Source organism: Aethina tumida, chromosome 1, assembly GCF_024364675.1.
Source record: "Aethina tumida isolate Nest 87 chromosome 1, icAetTumi1.1, whole genome shotgun sequence".
Lineage (NCBI taxonomy): Eukaryota > Metazoa > Arthropoda > Insecta > Coleoptera > Nitidulidae > Aethina > Aethina tumida.
Window position 1 is genome coordinate 47,156,856 of NC_065435.1, and position 21,930 is coordinate 47,178,785.

The 21,930-nt window shown below is 29.4% G+C and overlaps 1 protein-coding gene across 2 annotated transcripts in view; it reads right to left on the bottom strand.

Moving 5' to 3' along the window:
- The window catches only part of LOC109598639 (zwei Ig domain protein zig-8), a 121,260-nt gene that overhangs the window by 90,051 nt on the left and 9,279 nt on the right, over nucleotides 1-21,930 (bottom strand). For both annotated transcript variants that reach the window (XM_020014554.2, XM_020014546.2), the window contains exon 2: nucleotides 18,454-19,034. In XM_020014554.2, coding sequence (XP_019870113.1) covers nucleotides 18,454-18,526 — 73 coding nt within the window. In that variant the 5' untranslated portion in view covers nucleotides 18,527-19,034. The remainder of the gene's footprint in view (nucleotides 1-18,453; nucleotides 19,035-21,930) is intronic.

Below are 21,930 nucleotides of genomic sequence, written 5' to 3' on the forward strand. Positions count from 1 at the left end.
CATAAATTAGCACCGTCCCTCAACTTCCACCCTAAGCAAATATTAGACAAGGTCATGAAATAAGATAATAAGACAACAATGCTTGCAAATTCTCCCTTCAAGGGCCCGTTTCCGCGCCGATGATGCTGACTTAATGAAATATGCTGTAAGGTTTTACCAACGGTTCACAACACAGTGTTTCAACAAACGTACTTCTTAATTAACAGTAATTGTTACGATGATTGTAACACCCCGTGTTATTTGATATTTTTGTGCGGAATTTCATATTAATTCTGCGTTCAGCAGGAAATTTTCAGGTAATACTGCTAATTAGGTCTCTAGAATCAATTACCTTACTACGTATAAATTACAGGGTAATGTTTACTGTTTGTAAAATATTTTTCGTAACCAAAGAATTTGTGGATATAAATAAGCAAGAGTGAAAGCTGAATTTCTCATTTTTAAGGCTATATTAATAAAGCTGCTCATTAATCAAAGAAAACATTTTCCCAAGTAAATTTATTACATAAAAAATCTTCTTTCATTGTACACCGTTTTATTGTGATTTTTCTGCGAATGTGGTTCACTCAAATTAATGAAATGTTTCCCCCATTTTAATAATCCACCTAACGTTTAACTTCTTTTTCCAGGCACAGTGTTACTTCAAACTTCCCTTAACAACTCTATTTACTCTTTTACGGCATTCTAAATAAAATGTATTTAAAGGGGAGAATTTTCGCCATGCAGGATTAAGGGAACTAATTAAAAAAAATTATGTTAGAATCGTGTTTGAAACTAAATGTTGTTAGACTTTTATTGCAGATACTATTGTTATATTATAACTAATATTGAAACTATAAATGAAATTTATACGCTGTTGTTTTAAACAATATAAACAACCACAGTATATATATGCATATATTAAATATAATGTCATAATGATTTAATAGCCGTTTGTTGATTTTTATCAAAAACAATTAATTAATTTATTCTATAATGCACTTGGGAAATATTGCGTTTGCATAAAATTATTTTATAAACCATACATTTTAACAGATGTACATATAAATGATTTAACTTATGAATTGAAATGTATTAAACTAATTTCTATAAATGTTTGTCCACTATACAAAGAGGCAAATGCATTAAAAAATTGTGTTTTACCCTCAAGTATATAATAATATTAATTATTAAATAAGAATATTAATTAATCATGTAATTTAATTTAATTATCGTATCAATAAGGGTTTAATAAAAGCTAATAAAAGGGTTCTCTGCCCGATCCCTATACTCCATTTGATATTATTGATAATAATTGACTGATACAATGTAAAGGACCTTTTTGGTATATAATTTACAGGTAATCGGTGTTGTAGTATGTTGTCGGCTGAATACAAAGTAGCTATTGGGGTATATTGTCTGCATTACCAGTAATATGCTTTCGGGTCCTTACATAGTTAGTAGCGCTCAGACCCTTCAAGTTCCTCCTATTAATCATTGCTAATATTCTAAAATTACTTTAATGCTAGAATATGTTTCCGTAATATATAGCCACTTAGTTATGCACATTAGTCTGTTTGGGATTTATTGTGAAATGATTTAAATTAAAACTAGGATCAGGCAGCCGTGTATGCCAGTTCTGCTTCGGAGACTCTTCTTAATGCAACTGCCAAGATAGTAATTACAAATGCAATAATCCTGACATTAAACTCGTAATATAATTTTCAAGAAATATTAAATACGTTCTGTATATAACTGAAAATATTTCTAAAGATAAGTAATTAACAAACATAAAAGTTATTATATACTGAAACTCGCTTTGCCTTTAGTAAATATTCTTTTTTTAACAAACAGCTATTTTATATTAAAAATTTATGTGTTTTAATTTTACTTTTTACATGAAAACATGTTTTAAATATATTTACATATTGGTCAACAGCATGTAAAGTGTTGTGTCTGTTGTAAAATTCTATTATTATGATATAATATAATATTATGTAAATTAAAATTGTCACCAAATAAAATATGTATCAAATTTTATTTAAATATTAATATTAATTAATTATATATTTGATATTAATTGAAATTATTTATCAATCAATAATTAAGTTGAGGATTATTTTGTAATTTTTAATTAATTTTTTAATTATATAATACGATTTCTTTTCGAAGTTGATGCCTAAAACAATTTTTATTAGTTTTTATTCATATTCAATGTAATACTAAAGAAATATATATTTCATATATGAAATAATTGCTTTGTTGTTTATTCATGCACATACGTACACTGTAAACAAAGTTAAGCACCTTATTTTTATTTCTAAATGTGCAGCATCAACGCACGACTCATAGAAAATATGTGTAGATGTAAAAACATTACATTAAAATATTGGTTACAGTTTTTACAAAAAAGTAAAATGTGTTTCAGTCCCGGTTTAGCTTGAAGCTAAAAATCGAACATAATGTTCACTACGGTAAAATTCCTGTTAACCATTTGTATGGTTTTTACTTCCAGACGAATTAATTATAGCTTTAATAAAAAATCGTTTTAGAATGCCAACATATAATTTAATAACGTTGACAAATTCAAGCCTGATAGCGACTCATAAACAAAGTGTTTTTTAGATGGATTCTAATTTCTTTAAGTTTGCAGCAGGATAATAAACGAAGCTGCGAAGTTCATTAAACAAATTCTTTCCGAATTGAAAGGCAGTGCCCGCATAAGATTATCCACTTGAACAGACGCGTTTCTACATAAACTAAAAACTATATTGGCTCCAAGTTAATTGCCAAGAAAGATCGGGCTCTGTTTAAGCTCTATGGTCGTTTATTTTAAATCATTTCCAATAAAACGGACTGTCATAAGTACAATCGTATGCTACAAGAACAGTGTTTAAAGGTTATTGCTTTCCTGGAAAATGTTAAAGTTTTCTTATTCGTCATAAACTTGCCTGAGACGTCTTAAGCGTGTGTTTAATCCAAAGTGTGGAGTAAACGGCCTGCTGTTTCTGAGCACCAATTAAAACTATATTAAAGTTACTTTAAACGTCCTATCAATCTTTGTTTAAACTGTAGTAGTGTCAGAGAATATTACATTCTTGGACAAGTGCTTTAGATAATATACTGTTTTTTATATACTGTATTAATTATTATAAAAACAATAAATTAATTACAACTCGGATTACAAAATTTATGTTAAATTATTACGTATTAATATTAATAATTAATTTGATATTAAAATGAAATATACGTTAAGACATTCATGAATTCATGTTTGATCAGATCATATTTTTAATTTCATTAATTATATGGAACAAAAACGTTATTCAATTTTGATTTACTCCTTTAGGCACAAACACAGATTTTATCAAATTTTCAGGAAAGACAATGTGTAGTTATAATGGGCGACACCTTTATATGTCTTTGTAAATCTGTGATACGCCTCGTACATCACATCAAACATTTCTTATCTCCCGTGGGCCGCCTTATAGCCTTTATATTGATGTAGGTCATTTACAAAAACTTAAACCTTTCGTCGTAACTTTTTTGTCTTATTTTCGTGGCCCGGAGTTTCGCATTATTCCCCAGGCATTGTCAAATATCACTTTGCCGCGACTATTGTTGAATTTCTGAAGGGCAACAGCTGCACAAAAAGGGGTGAAAAACCACTTATTATGTGCCGATATATTTTGGGAGCATTTAGGGTAATCTATTTCTAATTGAAAGGTGATACAAAGAAACAATTTATCTTGTTAAGCGCAATCGATTTATGTGGCTTTTTCATGCGACTTGAGAGGCGATGCAGACAGAGCCTTTCATTCAACCCTTCCATCAGTTGGGACTTCTTTGTTCGTTCTTTTTTTGGGGTAATTACAGTTCTGATTTGCGCCGGTTATGAATTCAAGGCTTTATTGTCTAATTGCCTATTAATTTCGGATTTGGTGTAAGGTTAAAATCGGAACTGAATACAACAAAGATTTTACGGGTTGAATTGGTGGCGACCTAGTTAAGAGGTTACATTGTGCCGGCGATTATACTAGATCTTTAATAATGCCGGCTTATTTTGCTTCATTTTACGTGTGTCGTTGGTTGTAATTTTAGTAGACGCGAGCAATAAAACTATCTATTTTAATTACATTTATTAACTATAAAATACATGTATTTAATAAATATTATTGTTATATTTGAAATGATACACATAAAATTATATGTCGACAAATTACTATTTTTATATAAATAATTATATTAATTCTTGCTATATTATATTAAATAAATGTTTTTAGTTTCACATATAAATACATAATTTTTATTAAAATAAATATTCAACTTAGTACTTGCTGTAACAATTATATTCAAAAATAGATTTACTGGATAATTTGAAAATGAAAACAAAACAGGACAAAAAATAAAAAATACGAAATCAATTAAAAGAATTTAATTTTGTATCATGTATATTGTAATTCAATTTTTATAAACTGATCGAAAAATGTTAAGCATATTGCCTTATTTTAGAATTAAATAATGATTTATTAAAAATAGTATTTTATTTTATAAAATAAATAAAAAATGTGGTTCCCACATATAAAATGAAAAGAAGAAATTAATTCTCTAACAGTATGTTCACGAGGATGGTGATCTTCCAAACATATCCCAGACATGTTTTATACGATCAGGCGACAAGGTTAATAAGGGCAAACATTCGATTTGGACATGTTCTAAGTGATTGAGGACAACCCTAGCACTGTGTGGTCTAGCGTTGTCGTCTAAAAATAGAAAATTTGGTTCCAAATTCTATCGATAATGTTCAACAATGTTATTGATAATGTCTGTGCATTTCAGTTCCTCCTCCTAGAAAAATACAACCCCAAACCATTATTGATCCACCTAGATATGCGTGAACTTCCTGTATATAACGTGGACTTATTCTTTGACTTCAATGTCTGCAGATCTTCTGTTACAATTCTCTTTCCTGGCACCAAGCTAATCTCTTATTTGCATCATTTAACTAATTTAAAACTGTCGTTGGGCTTATATGACATCTAGTAGCCAAAATCAGTGTGCAGGTTGACCTTCTTTAGGCGGATCCCACACACACGTCCAATCTCCGTTAATAGAGTCTGCACACTACCGATTGGTCAAAACTAAGTGCAGCGGTCACATCAACTTGTTTTCACTCAGCCTGAAGCATCTCTACAGCACTATGTCGTCTCTGCATGATTTTAGGAACAGACAGTAGAAATTGTTTGTTAATTCTTGAACAGAGTTAAAATTAAATTGAATATTTCAATATCGACTGAAACCAATGATAAGTTTTTTCGTTATTTTTGTCTGAGGTTCTCTTGTTTTCATTTTAATTTTATTCACCATCAACGTATACAGAGAATATAAAAATATATTATTAAATTTATATTTTGGTTGAAATATGTTAATATGCTTTTCGATCAGTTTATGTATTGTAATATAAATCCAAGTCAAAAATATGGTGGATGCGTTAAAATCAACATAAATTTGCTAGTCAAAATTATGGTGGAAGCGCAAAAAGATACAGTACATACTGAAACAAAGAAAAATGAATAGTCTAAACTCTAATAAATAACATATATTTAGAATTAATTAAAATTCTCTGAAGTTGGGCGACATTAATTTCCTACAAATATTACTTTAATCTACACTTACATATTTGAAATGATGTGAATAACACAACAGTTTATAAATTAATAAATAATTTACTCAGTGTTATAGACTAAAATATTTTCCTTTTTAAATAATGAACAATAAGGATGTCCGCCGTGTGGCCCACGTGGAATTTATGAACACCTCATAACCTCACACGCTAAGAAGTTCTACCTCAATAAGAAATATTTCGCACAGAGCGAATTTGTTTGTAAAGTGGGGCAGCAAGTGGGGCAGGTCCGTTGTGGAGGCAATATCAGCATTTCTAATCTTACCGCAAGGCGGCCTAGGTATAATTGTTTGCGGGGTTTAGTGCCTTTGGAGCTACATTAATTGAAATCCTGCCGTTTCCACTACAATGTATGAAACATGCTTCCTTATAAATTGTAGCCTAACACAGAAAGCACCTTAATTTCAGTTGAGAAATTATTCATTGTCTCGACTTTAAGTGTTTAATTTAATTGCGGTGTTTTTGTATCTTGGAAGCATGCTTCTCGCATAATCTTATGGGACGAAGTATGTTTAAACTCTTGTTACGCAATGGCTTACTTTGCCTTTTGAGATTTAATGTTTGTAGTTTATTCGGAGCGCACAAACAGCAAAAGACTAATTTATAAGCTTAATATGTTTTCGTGGTTCCCTATCCAGGACCTACTTAACCAACGTTCAAGATTAAAAGTTTTACTCTGTACCACCAATTTATCATCACTTAATTTAAGAAATTTTATCAAACGTTGCCAGCATACATATTTATGTTTTGTAATTACAAAAGTATCTGGTGCAGTGGAATATTAGAAACTTATGAATATATAAAGAATAACTTCGACAACAATTAGTCAATGATTATTCAACACAAATTTCCATTTCGATTTCCGTCAATTTTCTATTGATGTATGGGAACGCGAACAAAACACGATTTATAACAATGTTAGTATCTTTATGGTTTGCGGCGTGAATCGATTTATTATATAGCGCTTTGTGCTAATATTTCGGCTATAGATACTATTTTAATGCTCTAGAATTTATGCATGAAAATTTTAAAATTGATAAATTTTATTTTACTCTCAAACAAAAATATATTTCAGTGCAGTGTTCACACTGTAAAATTAAATGAATGTGTAATCCTGAAAATTATGATAATATATTTTATAGACAGTATATACATTAAATATTTTCTGTCTTTTATTTTATGCATTGTTTAGAGGTTTTACTTTAAGGTCGTCCTTAAAATTCATCAAATAGACACTTTTTACTACCCACAAGATATTAATTTTATTGTTCAAAATGCATTGTTCCCTAACTGGAAGTTAAATTAAAAATAAACATATAATATTTAATTTAATATATTTTAAACAACATTTAGTATAATAACAACTTTAAAATTGTATTAAAACTTCAGGGCATTCATTATGTTTGGTATATTATAAAATTATCGATTACTTCGAATCCAGTCTTTTATAATTAAGAATGTTTTAACGAAGCAACACGAAAATAATTTTCTAACAAATTCTTACTTAAAATTACTAGAAACTTTTTCCATTAATATTGACCATCCACGAATATTAGTCCTAGGTGATGAGTTTCAAATAATACAGTTCATTAATGATTGAACAAAATTAAAAAATTCCTCGAAAGAAGCAAAGCTGTTCAAGGGTTTTTTATTAATTGCAAAAAGTCAGCTGTAAAATACTTTCAACCAAAAAACAACTTGTTATACTATTCAGTAAACATTTTCAAAACAAAATAACACCTATATTTAAATTTTGGTGAAGACAGTAAAATAATAGAATATTAATAAAATAAACAAATATTTTTTAAACCATTACTTCAAATTAAAATTGTATTATTTTATTTTAATCCTAAATGCTTATTAGTTACTTCAAGCGACTTTTAAATGCAATAAATGTCGCATTAACATATTTGTTTCATTGAAATTTTTACTCGATATTATTTTCTGTGAAATTGTGTAACTTTTGGAATATTTCAGTAGAATGAACGGATATTATTTTATACCTCGAAGTGAAATGGTTTAAAATCAAGACTGCAGTTCGAATTCACATTACACGAAAATGAAATATACAAAACAATGCACTTACTTCTTACTTATGAAATTTCTCGAATAAGACGTGGTATTTAATCCCGGATTAACTCTGCCGGAAACGTAGGATTTGCAAAAGTAAATAAAGATCTTTTTAGCCTTTCCGAATCCCCGGGGGAATAAGAAAACGTTGATTGTTTCGTTTCTTCAGCTAAATCAAATTGCTCGAGTAAGCAGGAATCGATGACAACAAAATCAACCTCAATTTTTATTGCCTCACGTTGTTTCCTTTTTGCACTATATTACGGCTTTATCGGTAAAATGAAATACTCTGATCGGAATCGTGGCTTAACGTAATGAAACGGAAAATGGAGAGCGGTTGTTATATTATGTATTCTTACGGAATTAGCAATTTAAAAAGTTTGCGGAAACGCTTGTTCATTTTAGTGTCGGAAATTCCGATAAAGTTTTATTCTAGATTACAATTCAAATTACATTTATTGAATCCCTGATTATTTTATTGGATATTACTGTGTCAACGAAGACTTGAGCATTCCCAAAGGAATCGTATCCAAGTGTGGCCATTAAAAGTGAAAGCAAATGAAAATTGACTCGTCGACGTGAAAAAGCACAGTTATAGGAAGACCAATAAAAGTTTACTAATAATGATAGTACTATTTCAAGTAGACACATTTTTCATTCGGTCGACCATAACGCCCGTTGAACTGCATGCTGTACACAGCGGTATATTTATTTGTGCACCAGAAATGCAACTTCGTTCAGAATCAATTCGCTGAATGGTTTCGCAATTTGTTGCTACAGTGGCCACACTGGCTTGTCGTTTCTGTAAATTAAACTGGGGCGGGACAAACAACGCGCCAGTAACAATCCCTGGATGATTATGTACAGGCAAAAATAAATGATTTACTTTAAAAAACGGCCTTTTTATCCCCGGAGTTCTTCGGTGAAAGAGTTCTGATTGAAAATGCAATTTTGAAATTAAATTTTCTGTTTGTTCCGGTGATTTACAGTTGTGTTTACGTTTTGCGATTTTCTAAGGGTGTTTTGGACTGTAATTGGAAACAAACAAATGTAGTTATGTTGGTTATGAAGCAAGGCGTAAAAGCAAATACAGAAATGTGCCCAAACAACCTTTTTGTATGTTGTTGTATCGAGATTCAGTAATTATCAAATTGTTCACTATATCAAACTGAATGGATATTTAACTCTCTTATGTTTGTGTTTGTACGATTAATTCCTGACTTTATGTGACAATTTAAGATATGTATGTACGTATAAGTTAATTGCATACAATTATATCACTGGTTCTTTTTTGTAGTAAAGCTCCACAAAATATAACGATACAAAGTCAAAGCAATTCATTGTAAAACTGAATGAATGAAAAATATTAAAATAAAAAATGTGATCACAATTTTATTTTCATTTCAGTCAATTTAACCAAAATATGTAGTCAAAAATTAAAAATTGACAGCAAACCGTCATTACATTGTCGTAACGATAGAGTTTAACGAGAACCATAATTTTTACATTAATTCTTCATTCGTTTTAATGAACAAACAACCGATATAGGTACGCCAATAGAACATACGAACACGTGTTACTGTCATGTCGTTATTAATTTATTTGAAATATCAGTTTATAAAATGTTTTTAGAGGATCCGCCCCATTTATGTGCAGCATATGGTACTATGTACATTATTGATTACATCAAGATATATATCGGGTTTCGTTTATTATGGCTTTTACCAAACGATATAAAATTTACCATGACAATAGCTTTGTCAGTATTCGTGTCAAACATAATTTCAAATACTTGGCCATATCACAAATTATATAATAATTTTACACACTATTGAATGTAACATTTGACAATATGAGTAGTTATAAAATAATTGGTAGTTCGTGCAATGAGATTTTAATTGCTAATTAATCTTACTGCACATATAAAATTATTGTATCTGTAGGAGTGTGGTTGCAAGATTGCCCAATAATAGGTATTATATGATTATTGATTATGAATTTGAAAATTATGCAGATTGAGTTATGCACGCTTTTATTATATTAACATATTTACATATTTGTATTAGTGGTACAAACACCATAGAGATTAGAGCCTTATTCAGCCATATTATTTGGTATTTCGTCACGATCAATAAATGAGAGCAAATCATTTAACAAAATTAAAGAAAAAAATCAGAAATAATTCATGCGTATCGATTTTCAATAATTCTACTTCTTATTTTGTTTGGTTTCGCATCCTCACATTCACATCTTGTACTACTTAAAAAATGCTTAAAATTCCATTAGCAAATTGTAGGTCCCAAGTACATTTCAGATATGGTTGTTTCATTACCAATAAGTGGGAAATGTTGTTCTAAAGTTTTACGAGTGTCGTCTCATTACAGAAAAGAGAAAATACATTAGGGAGCATATTCGTGTAAGCGAGGATGTTCACTTGTCTTGTTTGTTAAACTGTCGGGTGGTGGAGCACGAGCCTGGCCAACTGTTTTATTAGTACAATACAATGCTCAAACTCGCATTAAGTACCGGCTCGACATAAATTGCGGCCTGCGTTCCATATAGGAAATAAAATAAATGGCATCACTATTTATGCGTGCACTTTTTAATTTAAATTCAGGGGTTGGTTTATGGCAAATTTGAAATACGCTCGCATTTCAATCGATGCGTATGTAACCGGCCGACGCGATCCATTATTCAAACGCGCTATTTTGCGAGTGATTTGCTTATCTATCGCATTATTTCGATGGCCAACAAATCCCTTCAAGGGTTCAAATTAAATAAATAAATTGAAATTGTGAAAACTTTTTAACTTCACATTTACAAAACGCTGAAGTAAAAAACGAATATCCCAATAAAAATGATCTTATCGCAGTTAACATACGAATGTCTTTGTCCTTGAAAGTGTAAGGGGCGCTGTTAATACGGCGCAGCAACTTTCGTAATTAAATTCAAAACTGTTAATCCAGGTCGAAAATGGAAACACAAGTTTGTAAGAAATTGCGAAGCAAGAATTTAATTTTATTCCTTTCTTAGTAAACCATGCAGTTTCTACGTACGCACCCAAAAAATAATGTAATAAGTTTTTGGGGGAAGGACAAACAGAACGAAGGCAAAAAGAAAAATAACTCGATTTGTGTATAATTTAGGGTTGTAATTTAAATGACAAAAGCACATAGGAAACTTTGCGCCGAATTTATTACATTAAATTCATTTAAATTTAGCATTTCTTTAGTTAAACAAGAAATTGAGCATTTTTAAATACACTACAGAAAAATGTTTGAAATAATAAATTAATGTAGCATCCCATTATTCTTTTAATGATGCTCTCCGATTTCATACGCAAATTTACATTTCCTCTAGTTTTTATACCATTTAGAACAAACGTAGCCTCGTAATTAATCTTTTTCAGTGGCGAAAAGCTTTCAGTGTTTTACCTTCCTCCAAGCCACTCTTTTTAGTCCGCCGCACTGGGAGCAATATTTAATTTATTTTATTTTATACGTCTGCCACATTCTGCCTCATCTGCAGAACGCTAACAATTCTTGCAATTAAACGTAATTGCGCCGACATCGAAATTTTAACTAACTAAATCGAAAAAGGTTCAGTAGGCTAATTTGATTTAAATAGGATTCTTTTCAATTACATATCTAAATTGCTCCCATATACCCAAGTCTTTGACATACTTACCAGATAGCGATTTCACTTTAGTATAATTTTACCACTTGATTAATCATTAATTTTTCAAGAGACGGAAAATGCAAAGAAAGGGTTATTAATTAGACGATGCACAATTCATTTTTTATTAGCATCGACCGAGTTCGATTCAATTCATAATCGAATTGACGTAGTTAATATCTCTTACAATTAAAGTTTTTCAATTTAATCAAATAATCATTGAGAACAAAAATTTTACTGTCTAAAATATGGTTCTTTAATATTCACCATTACGTAAAACTTGCGACTTGCGTTCCTAAAACTCTAAAAAGTATCGAATTGCATGAAGTTGAGTTAACATCTTCTGTATAAACTTTTAATGTAGTTTGAAATAGAGCAACAAAGATGTTTGTAAATTCTAAAGTGGATTAGTTGACTTATTGTAGCTACCTCTTTTAGTACCCCAATATATATTTAATTGTAAATGTATTTGGCAACTTTTAAGACAACAAAAAAAACTACTTAATAAAAAATGTTTTGTTTGTACATTCAAAGGCCCTTCTGTGACAATAAACGGGCAAGTATATATTGATAAAAATATTTTATACTGTGAAAATAAAATGTGTCTTTTCTTTTATTTAAAATTCTGCGGGAATAGAGCCGTCTAAAGCCAAAAATATAAAAAAGAGTTATTAGCAGTAGCACGTAGAGGGTTGTGGGGAAAGGATATTTGACAGGAACAAAGGACGTTTATAAATGCCATCTTCTCCTCGCGAAATGTATCCACAGAGTAGTATAAAGTAGTAAAATTTGTCTTGCCCGTCTTATACACCCGTCCGAGGAAAAGGTTTATAAAATATTGTTTGATTTAATGAAAGTAAAACGCCACGAGACATCTTTAAAAGAAATGGCTAGTCATTATTCAACTCGTTTAAAGAAATATAAATTTGGTCGTAATTGCTAAATTTAAGTTGATTTTTCACTGCGCATTTTTTCAAACTGAATTAACATATAAAACGAGTTTTATTATGCTCTTTATGTGTGCCTTTTTTTTTGTTATATGAATGTGATATAAATCTTTATTACCAAAGAAGCAGCGGGAACAAGCTTTAATATACATACAAAAAAGAAAAAGTTTATAATTCCCTGAATTATACAGAGTTACGAATTCTCGCCATCTGCTTTTGTTTATTTTACAGATATACAAAGATAAAACTTAGGAAGGATTAAAAGTAGTAGAGGATCCGAAGCATACAAAAAACAATATAACATTCCTATGTAGTGAATTCTTTTATACATTTCAATTATAATTATATAATTTCTAACAAAATTTTCTTATCAGACTCCACTCTAAAGGATAAAAAAATTTCTTTGCAAGTAAAAAATTAGTTTCGAGTCGAATATTAAAATTTTATATAAAATTAACAATGTTATAATGATTAACCTTAGTTCAGAGCAATTGTTAGAAATTGAAACGAATAGAGAAAATATCGTTGATGCTGAATTTAATAATTATCATTTTGATATATTCACCAATTATATACTTATACTTTGCCTAATGGACGGTGATAACTACCAAGAAATAAATTGAAAATGAAGAGGAGAGAGTCTAAGAGATCGTTAAATGAGAATTGATGATTCTACTAAATCAATTTTATTATCAAAATATATTTACTGTATATTATGTATAAACACAAAATATTTACCTATATTGTTTTTAATATGGCAATAATATAAAAAAGTAAGTAAAATTGGGATATGAATTTACAAACGTAAAATCAATTAATTTAATATAGTTTAACACACCATCAATAATGTTTAAGCATCCAAAAGACACATAGTCGGGGTATTAAACGGTTATACATACATCATAGTCGATTAATCATTTCAATTAGGAATTTTTAAGCAAGTTAAATCCTCCCCCAGCAAATTTCAACCTGGAAAGTTACTTCAGGTTATTTGTCTTATAACATAATATATCATTTTGAGAAATGCTTTATGAACAAATCCAATAAATGTCATTTGAACACCTATTTCTGGTACATGATTTATTGGACGTTTAAATGGCTGCTGAAATTTACTATTAGGCATTTAGACCGACCAAGTAATAATGAAGTAGACACATGTCTACCATCAAAATTTGCGAAAATGCTTCTGGCCAATAGTAAATTTCTTTTTCGCATACATTCAAATAAATAACACGTTTCTGGCGATATCGACAATTTTCAGTTTTATCAAATTTATTACGTCGCCAGTGACACTCCAGAGAGACTAAGAATTTAAATAAGTGTAAGCTATCTATAGAATGTTGCAATCTATGCGTCCTACGTTTTTATTCCCACTGAGGAAGATAAATTTATTTAAAAGTTTCCTATACACGAAAGTAATTACATAAATTGTATTTTTTTTTTCCTGTCTATGTTATCCTTTATATTTGACTAATGGTGAAAACGCGATCCCGTTGAACTTAATAAAGATCTTCGATCATCAAAACTCATGGAATAAACGACCCATTATATTATTTGGAAAAGGGAAAAATATAGAAACGATAAAATGCCATCCATTTGATTACTTTTCAACAAACAAAACCATAAAGAATTTTTTATTAGCAACGTATGTTATGTGACATTCAATAATTTCATAAAGTTACTAAATTTATATCAGGTAATTAAAGGTATTGTGAATTGACTGACATAAATATCAGAAATAGTGGTACAATTTAATATGCAGTAGTCGTCATTATTATAGGAACATTTTTAAAATGTTAAATATTTTACCTTATTTTATTTAATGTGAACTGTTCAAATAATACTAATTTAGTACTGTTGTTTTGCACAGTATTGTAAAAACTATAATACTTATACTTATTCAGTAAAATGCTATATATATTTTTCTGATCCGGTCATAAATATAGCAACTTTAATTTTGAAAGGGGTTTTTATTGATGAAATATATATGTTATTTAATTTAACATTAACACTTTGTATAATTTCCTTTTTGTTTTATAATTTTGGACCATCTCTGTGGCAGAGATACGAGCATTGTCCGAATATAGGACAATTTTATCTAATCCTTCATGCTTCTTAATTTGCTGTGTTGAGTTCATTTAAATTTGTAAAAGTTTTGTGTCGAATTTAGTCCCATTCCTCCAAATTGGCGATAAAATTGGATTGTTTTTTGACATTTAAGTTATCCAATTAATGATTTATTTTCACGTTTTTCGAAAACAAATTTTTTCACAGCTACCACTTGGCCAGCTTCTATTATATAAATTTTTTAATAATAAGGGAAATGGTTGATTTATTTAGCCGTATCATATTTGCCATATTTTCTTGTTTCTCTTGGCATTGGTAACGCTGAATTATATATTTTTTTTTACAGTTTCACTTCCATAAATGATTAAAATAATTAAAATAAATAAAATAAATAAAAGACCGCTTGTATATATAAATTAAAAAGTTATAACAAAATTGAAGTTAAAAATAAAAATGAAATATTTTATTCATATTTATGTAAATAGTAAGAGGATACTGCAATATTTGTAAAACACAAATTCTTTTTAAAATCAAACAAAAAACAAAACAGTATTTGTATGAACTTTTTAAATAATAATAATAACTCTTTGGCTGTGTAGTTGATGGAAAGTTTCATTTTCAACCTGTGATTTAATATGCTGTTTTGAGTTTTACGCAAAATATTAAATTGACACAGATTTTCAAATTACACCGTTAGTGATATTTGTAAAAGGGATAAAGCATGTTACTGCTATTTAACTTTTCCCTTAATAACTGTGGTGGAGTTTCCAAATACATCAAATCAATATCATTTAATTTTTTTTTACTCATTTATCGAGAGCTCTATTTACCATGAAATGTTTCTGTATGTCTTTGAATCATTACTATACATTCGTTCCCCCAACTCATGTGCCAATTTGGCATAAATGCACAGCTGAGTGGTAAAGTGCCATTTAGCTAACATTTTGTACCGTGCAAATTAATCGTCTACAATTTTAAGGTGGTTGCCAATTGGATGCAACAGACCGGGAGGTTTCAAATGTCCTTCTGGCCCGTAACATAATTACTCCTGAACTTGTTGAAATTCAACGGATGCATAATCCAGTTTCATGCGTGTCGACAATTCACCCCCTTTTGCATGGACTTAATTGGTTGAATGGTACGTTTCGGCGAACACAGTACATTGATAACCTTTAAACGAACGGTGTGACGTGGTTTAATAATATTGTAATACTGCACTAATGGACAAATTTACTGTGCTGCTATAAAGTAAAGTTAACAACCGTGGCATATTTTTTATGTCAGTTTTATAAGAATTTGATTTGCCGCTAACGAAATATAACGGGTAATGGCGTCCACAACACGGAACAGTTTAAATTAATGTTGATAATGCGAATATTGTGGATTATTCGATCTATGGCAATCATCAAATATCGGTCGCAATATGACCGTTGAATCATATCGATGATTTGATTTCAGAATTATAATTACCAATCGAATAAATTATGAAACTAGTTTCGTCTCCCTCGAGAGTATTTTTGCTGACAATAGTAAAAAAACTTCTCTAATACATATTTGCATTTTTTTAAAGTGTACTAAAATGGTCACAAATCAAAATATTCCATTCTAGTAGAATCCAATCGCATATTTTTCGTACTTTTAAATATCTACGGATTAGCAACAGTAACAAAAAGCTTCCATAATTAAATTAAAACAGATTTGTATAAACTTTTTGACATAGACCATTTCTGTTTTTGTATTAAATTTCGTTTACGGTTTCCTCACGGCATTCGTAGAAACAATTTAATTTAATAAGACCCAAAGAAAGCGCAAATTTTTATTAAAAAAATCGCAGAGCGGCAATAAAAACTTTGAAAGCTCAGTTTGGTTTAAAACTATTTGCGGTCGTATGAAAAGTTTCTGTAAAGTCAAAGTTTTTATTATTCGGAGATAAAAGACGCCTAAAAGAGCAATATTAAGACCAGACGAAAATAAACATTGCTAAGCAAACCCACCTTCAAAGTAACAAGGCAAACCGTCCAAGTGGTTTGGTGGGTTAAAGTAACCAAAGCGAAGGGCCATTTTTTTCGGTCCCCTGATAATGCACTATCCTTCGTTTAACGCCGGTTTGTAAAATATTTATGTACAGATTTCTTTGCCGGTTTTCGGGTCCCAGAACAGCTAAGTGGAAATTTATTTCCCCGATTATACCAGTTTAGAGAACGAAAGCCTAATTTGTGCACCGTTAAATTTATAATCAACTACATATTTTTACTTAACTTCTTGATACAACTTTTGGTGTTTTTATTGTAACTGCATTGATTTCACATATTTCAACTTTTCGCTGTAAATAACACATGAGCAAACTTTTGAACCATCATTAGAATTAATTGAGATTATAAAAAGTTCGTTTTTAAGGGGAATAACAAAAAATAACGAAGGCTCGTGTTGTAGGTTTTTAATGATGTCTTCAATTTTAGAGCAATAACACTTATTGTTAGATACACCATATCTACATATTTCTATGCGCCTTTAGTTCATTGTACTTTTAACAGCAGGCCATTAAAAGTTTCGTTCTTGTTAAAAATTATTACCGTTTCAAAATTATATGGCAGGTCTGCAATAAAAAAGTGATTTTTAGATATTTTTTTGCTGTAATTTAATTAATGTAATGCCTCAAAATAAAATAAATTAACAGTTGTTATATTTTGTGTAAGATTATAAAATTATTGAACGCTTTAAAATAATTGAATGCATCGTTCATTGAAGTGAAGAAAATCTGTTTGAATTTATGAGTGTAAGATAACAAAAATTGTTTTGTTGTTCAGACAAATCCTTCTTTTGCGAAAAAGACTTAAGAGATGAAGGAAAAACGGGTGTTATTTTTTTAAAAAAAAAAAGATCATAAAACTAAACAAAAAACACTTACCTAAGCCAAAAACAATTTTAAAGTTAAAGATAAATTGAAAAGATAATAACAAGGAAATGGTTTGCAATTTAGTTTTCAATAATTAATCGATACTACGCTCTACTTGATGGTGCAATTATCTTAAAGGTCTTTCAAGAAACAATATCGCAAAATGAGATGCAAATTAGCTGGTAAGCAGAGTAATTATCGGTACTGGTTAATTTCCCCCAATTCACCGAGTTACAATATTCATATTTAAACCATAATAATCTCCATTTACACTATTTTACGTTAATATTAGCTATTATATTAATGAAAATTTATATTCATATTTTGTGTGATAAATTAAGTCCGATATTGTTTGACAATGAATAGTAATAAATTCTAATTAAACTGTAATTAAATTTGTAAATTATTGTATTTAACAAGTTATAATTTGTATCTGTATAATTTTATTTAATAATAAAATAACAAAATAATGCCACGGTATTGGTAATTATATATTTTTGTCAATAAAAGCTTATCTAAGTCATGTAATTTATAATTAGGCGTATTCCAACCCTAGGATAGAACAACTTATTACACCAAGGTAAATAATTATATAAGTGCTTTGAACGGGAAACTTCACACTTTACAAATCATTAAATCTTTGTAAATATTTAAACACTATTACATTTAACAATACCAAAGTGTTGGTCCTTCTATAGTTATTTTTCCATTAAAAAGTAATTGGAGTACATAAAACCATTTAAAGCAAAATAATTGTCGGCACACAATTCCATTGTTGTTTACTATTAACAACTATCCCATTATGATGTAAATTAATATTGACACCATTTAATACTAAACGCATTACAAATCTAGTTAAAACAAACGTGTTTAGTTTTGCTACACATGTGTAACAGAATTTTACAATGGAGATTATATTTATAGTATTAAACAAACATTGTGAAAATTCGTTTGAAGAATTACGTTTGTTTAGGATTAAATCCAATTATACTACAACGTACATTTGCAGCGGATCTAATTAAAAAAATAAAGGAAAATTATAAATTACAAAGGTATACGAGAGTAGTACGAATCACATAATATTTTTTGAGCAAATGAGAAATATCTTTAAAATACGACGATAATACTACACTTACCTGGAGAGTCAATGGCAATAACGTCCCTGATGGTCAAAATAACCAAAAACAATGGCCATTTTTCAATTCCCATGATGATAACGTTTACGTCTAACCTTTGTTCACCACGACGAGAGGGAAATATCGGACACGAGGACTTTGAAACACTTGTGACATGTCTCCACGAAATTTCGCACAGTTTCGTTTAAATATTGATGCGAGACCGTGTACTATAAAGGTAATAGATTAGCCAGAGATTTCCAATTCGCTGGTATGATTCACATTGTTCAGACCTGATCGCAGGAGTTAAAGTAGAAGACCTAAATTCAGTTCATATGTTGGTCTAATGTTTTCGCGGATGGGTATATAAATTCATCGATTTCACATACCATTAAATCCAGCCTGGCTGGTGACAGTATTATAAAACTAAATGTAGTGCACACTGAGCTGCTAAACACCAAAGGCAATGGATTGTACCGGGCGTCAACACCCAGTAAAATAAATGCGCAAATCCGTATATACCTCTGGCTGACAAACCGATGTATTAATTAAAAATTATGGCGGCATTAGTTCCCAGGGTGTTCCATCCACAGTGCTAGCACCTGAAACAAATTAATTATTATTACGCTTCTGTTTGGTTTATCAGTGTGACGTAAAATGCAGTTGTGGAAACGGCATAAAATTGCCACTAAAATATATATAAACCTGAATTCGGCATTTTGTTTAATTAAATTTTCTGCTTAGGATATAAATTTTACAAGCGCCAATTTATGTTTGAACTTCAGAATAATGTGGATTTACGTGACAAAAATTAAACGCACTAGTCTATACCATTTTAATATTAAAATTTATGAATGTATGAAATACTGTAAATATTTTATTTTGTTTTTGGTACTGAACAGTTTATAAAAATCAACTTTAATTCCGTTCGTTGTTTAAAATTTATTATTCATTCACCACATAATAAAAATTGTCCAAAATATTTATAAAATTCTATAAAAATAAAGTATTTAAAAAATGTTAAATTTTAAATAACATAGTTATATTTTCGCTATTTAAATTGCAAGTAATCGTTTTGAATGTATCCTATAAATTTTCAATAAAATACTAACGTAATATTTTTATTCCATTTTATTTTACTTAATTACCATATTTTGCTCGATATATACGAAAATATATTCATACGACTTTTAATCACCAGAACCCGGTTTTTTTGTAGGTACTTAACAAGATTTTATCCACTCTAAAATATTCACATCATATTTCTTATTTAATCCTCGCACCCACCATTTATAATCCCACAGGATGAAACTAGCGGACCGTTTTGAACAAAAATATTAATATAATAACTTTATTATTTTAGGTGTTAAGTCTTTCATTAAAATTTAATAAAAACCAACTCACGATGCCGCATAATACAATATGTTTCATAATGAGATTCTCTTAATCGCCTTTCAATTGATAATTTTTTTTCGGTAATATTAATACTAATTTTACTTCAAATAAAATTTAAGGCTTATTTAATAGAAACAAAAAAGAACATATTTTTATGTGCTGATGTGAAATAAAATGATTAATGATAGTCAACATTTTTAATTAGTTTGGGATTGTGGTATTAATACTTAAATCTAAATAATGTAACATGTTTAATAATCACTAATATTTTATGAGCATCAATTACATTAAAATATATATTATTGGTTTCAATTATGACATCAAATTAATTATTAATTACTTAACATTTTGTTAATGTGCATTTATGTTGTAAGTACGTAATTTTATTACTTTAATATCTGTATAGACTGGATGAAATAAATTTATTGGGTACCGAAAAATTAATTTACTTTTATAAAATTTAATTTTAACTTTTATTCAACAAACAAGTCATAATCAACAAATTTTTCTTTAGTTTCTTTAGCAAATTCATGGAAAAAATATGGTTCTTTAAAATCTCAGTTTTGAACTATTAAACCATTTATTACATAATGGACAACAAAAAAACTTTAACACTGAAGCTTCTTGCGTTGCCATGATGTAGCAAAACAAAAGTTTTTCAAGAATTTAGTAGGTTTGCTAGAATATAGTTTGCTTTGATCGTTTGGACCATTGGTAGCCACCATCAAAATTTTTCTTGGGCTTTTTTTAGTAGACTTACTTACGGATAAGGTTTACCAGCTTTATAGTAGTCAAAACATTAACGTAAATTTTCAAATAATATAAAAAATTTTAAAAAATAATATAAAAAGTATTCAGTTAAATCATGAACTAAAAACATTAATTACTTTTTCAGGAAGCTAATATGACTAAAGTTATACATTGTCAACGTACGCAACAAAAAAAGAAATAATTTGCAATGAAACAGACAGAACAATTTAATACTCTGCAAAAACAAAAACAAATTGTGTTTAACTTTTGACAAATTTATATCTGTCGAAATTAAAAATTCTAGTCCAAAAATTAAACCATAAACCAAACAAACTGATACACATGTTACGTAAAATTTCGATTACATTAATATTTACAATGTGACATTGATATTGCACTGAAAGTAAACACATCTAAATTTCGATTAAAACTTAAAACAAATTATATTAAAACTTGTATCCATTAAATTTGCCAACCTCGCGAATTTCCGAATCAATTTATTTCTTCCCTTCTCCTGATAGATGCCATATATTTAAAGTTACAAGTAGCTATATCCCGACACGACTATATAGGCTATTTGGGGGGAGAAAACGACTTGAACGTGTTAAGCAATGCTAATACTTCCTACAAACTTTTTTTCCATTCCACAGATATTAAAGAAAGAATATTGCCATAATTGAATCTTAACATTTTACTTATAGACATCGAAAACGCGCAGTAAGCAACCCTTGTAAATTTGACCATTTTATTTCTGGTTATATTACGCACATTATTAAGTTGTTTGTACAACGAGAAACTTTCCTCCAACGAATCTTATTAATTTCCGGTTAGAAGTTATTTTCTTGATGGCTACTTAATACCGCAGGATTGGATAATTCACGGTCGCATAACTTTCATTAATAAAACCGAAAAGGAATTAAGTTTTTGCTCGCCAAGCAACTTTGTTGACGAATAACTTTTATTTATTTATCAGATGTCATTAATCTTTTATCCGTGGCGTTAAAATGTCGTCGCATCAAGAACTTTCCAATTTCACGGGCCTTTCAATAACTGCCTAAAAAAGTCTTAGGCGATTCTTGACACGCCGGATCGGGAATAATTTGGCTGTTGCTGGAGAAATTGAAGTTGGTGCGGATCGAAATTGTTAGTTATGTTGCATTCTGTCAAGTCTGCAACTACGTGAACTAACACATGTTACAGGTGTCGAGAAAACGTGAAAAAAAAGATACAACTAACGTACGCTATATAAAAAGAAGTAAAATCAATGATCTCATTCAGATAAAAATGAAAATAAATGACAATGTTAATTTACTATATACACATTTTTCCCAAAGTATTTTTCAGATATTTTTT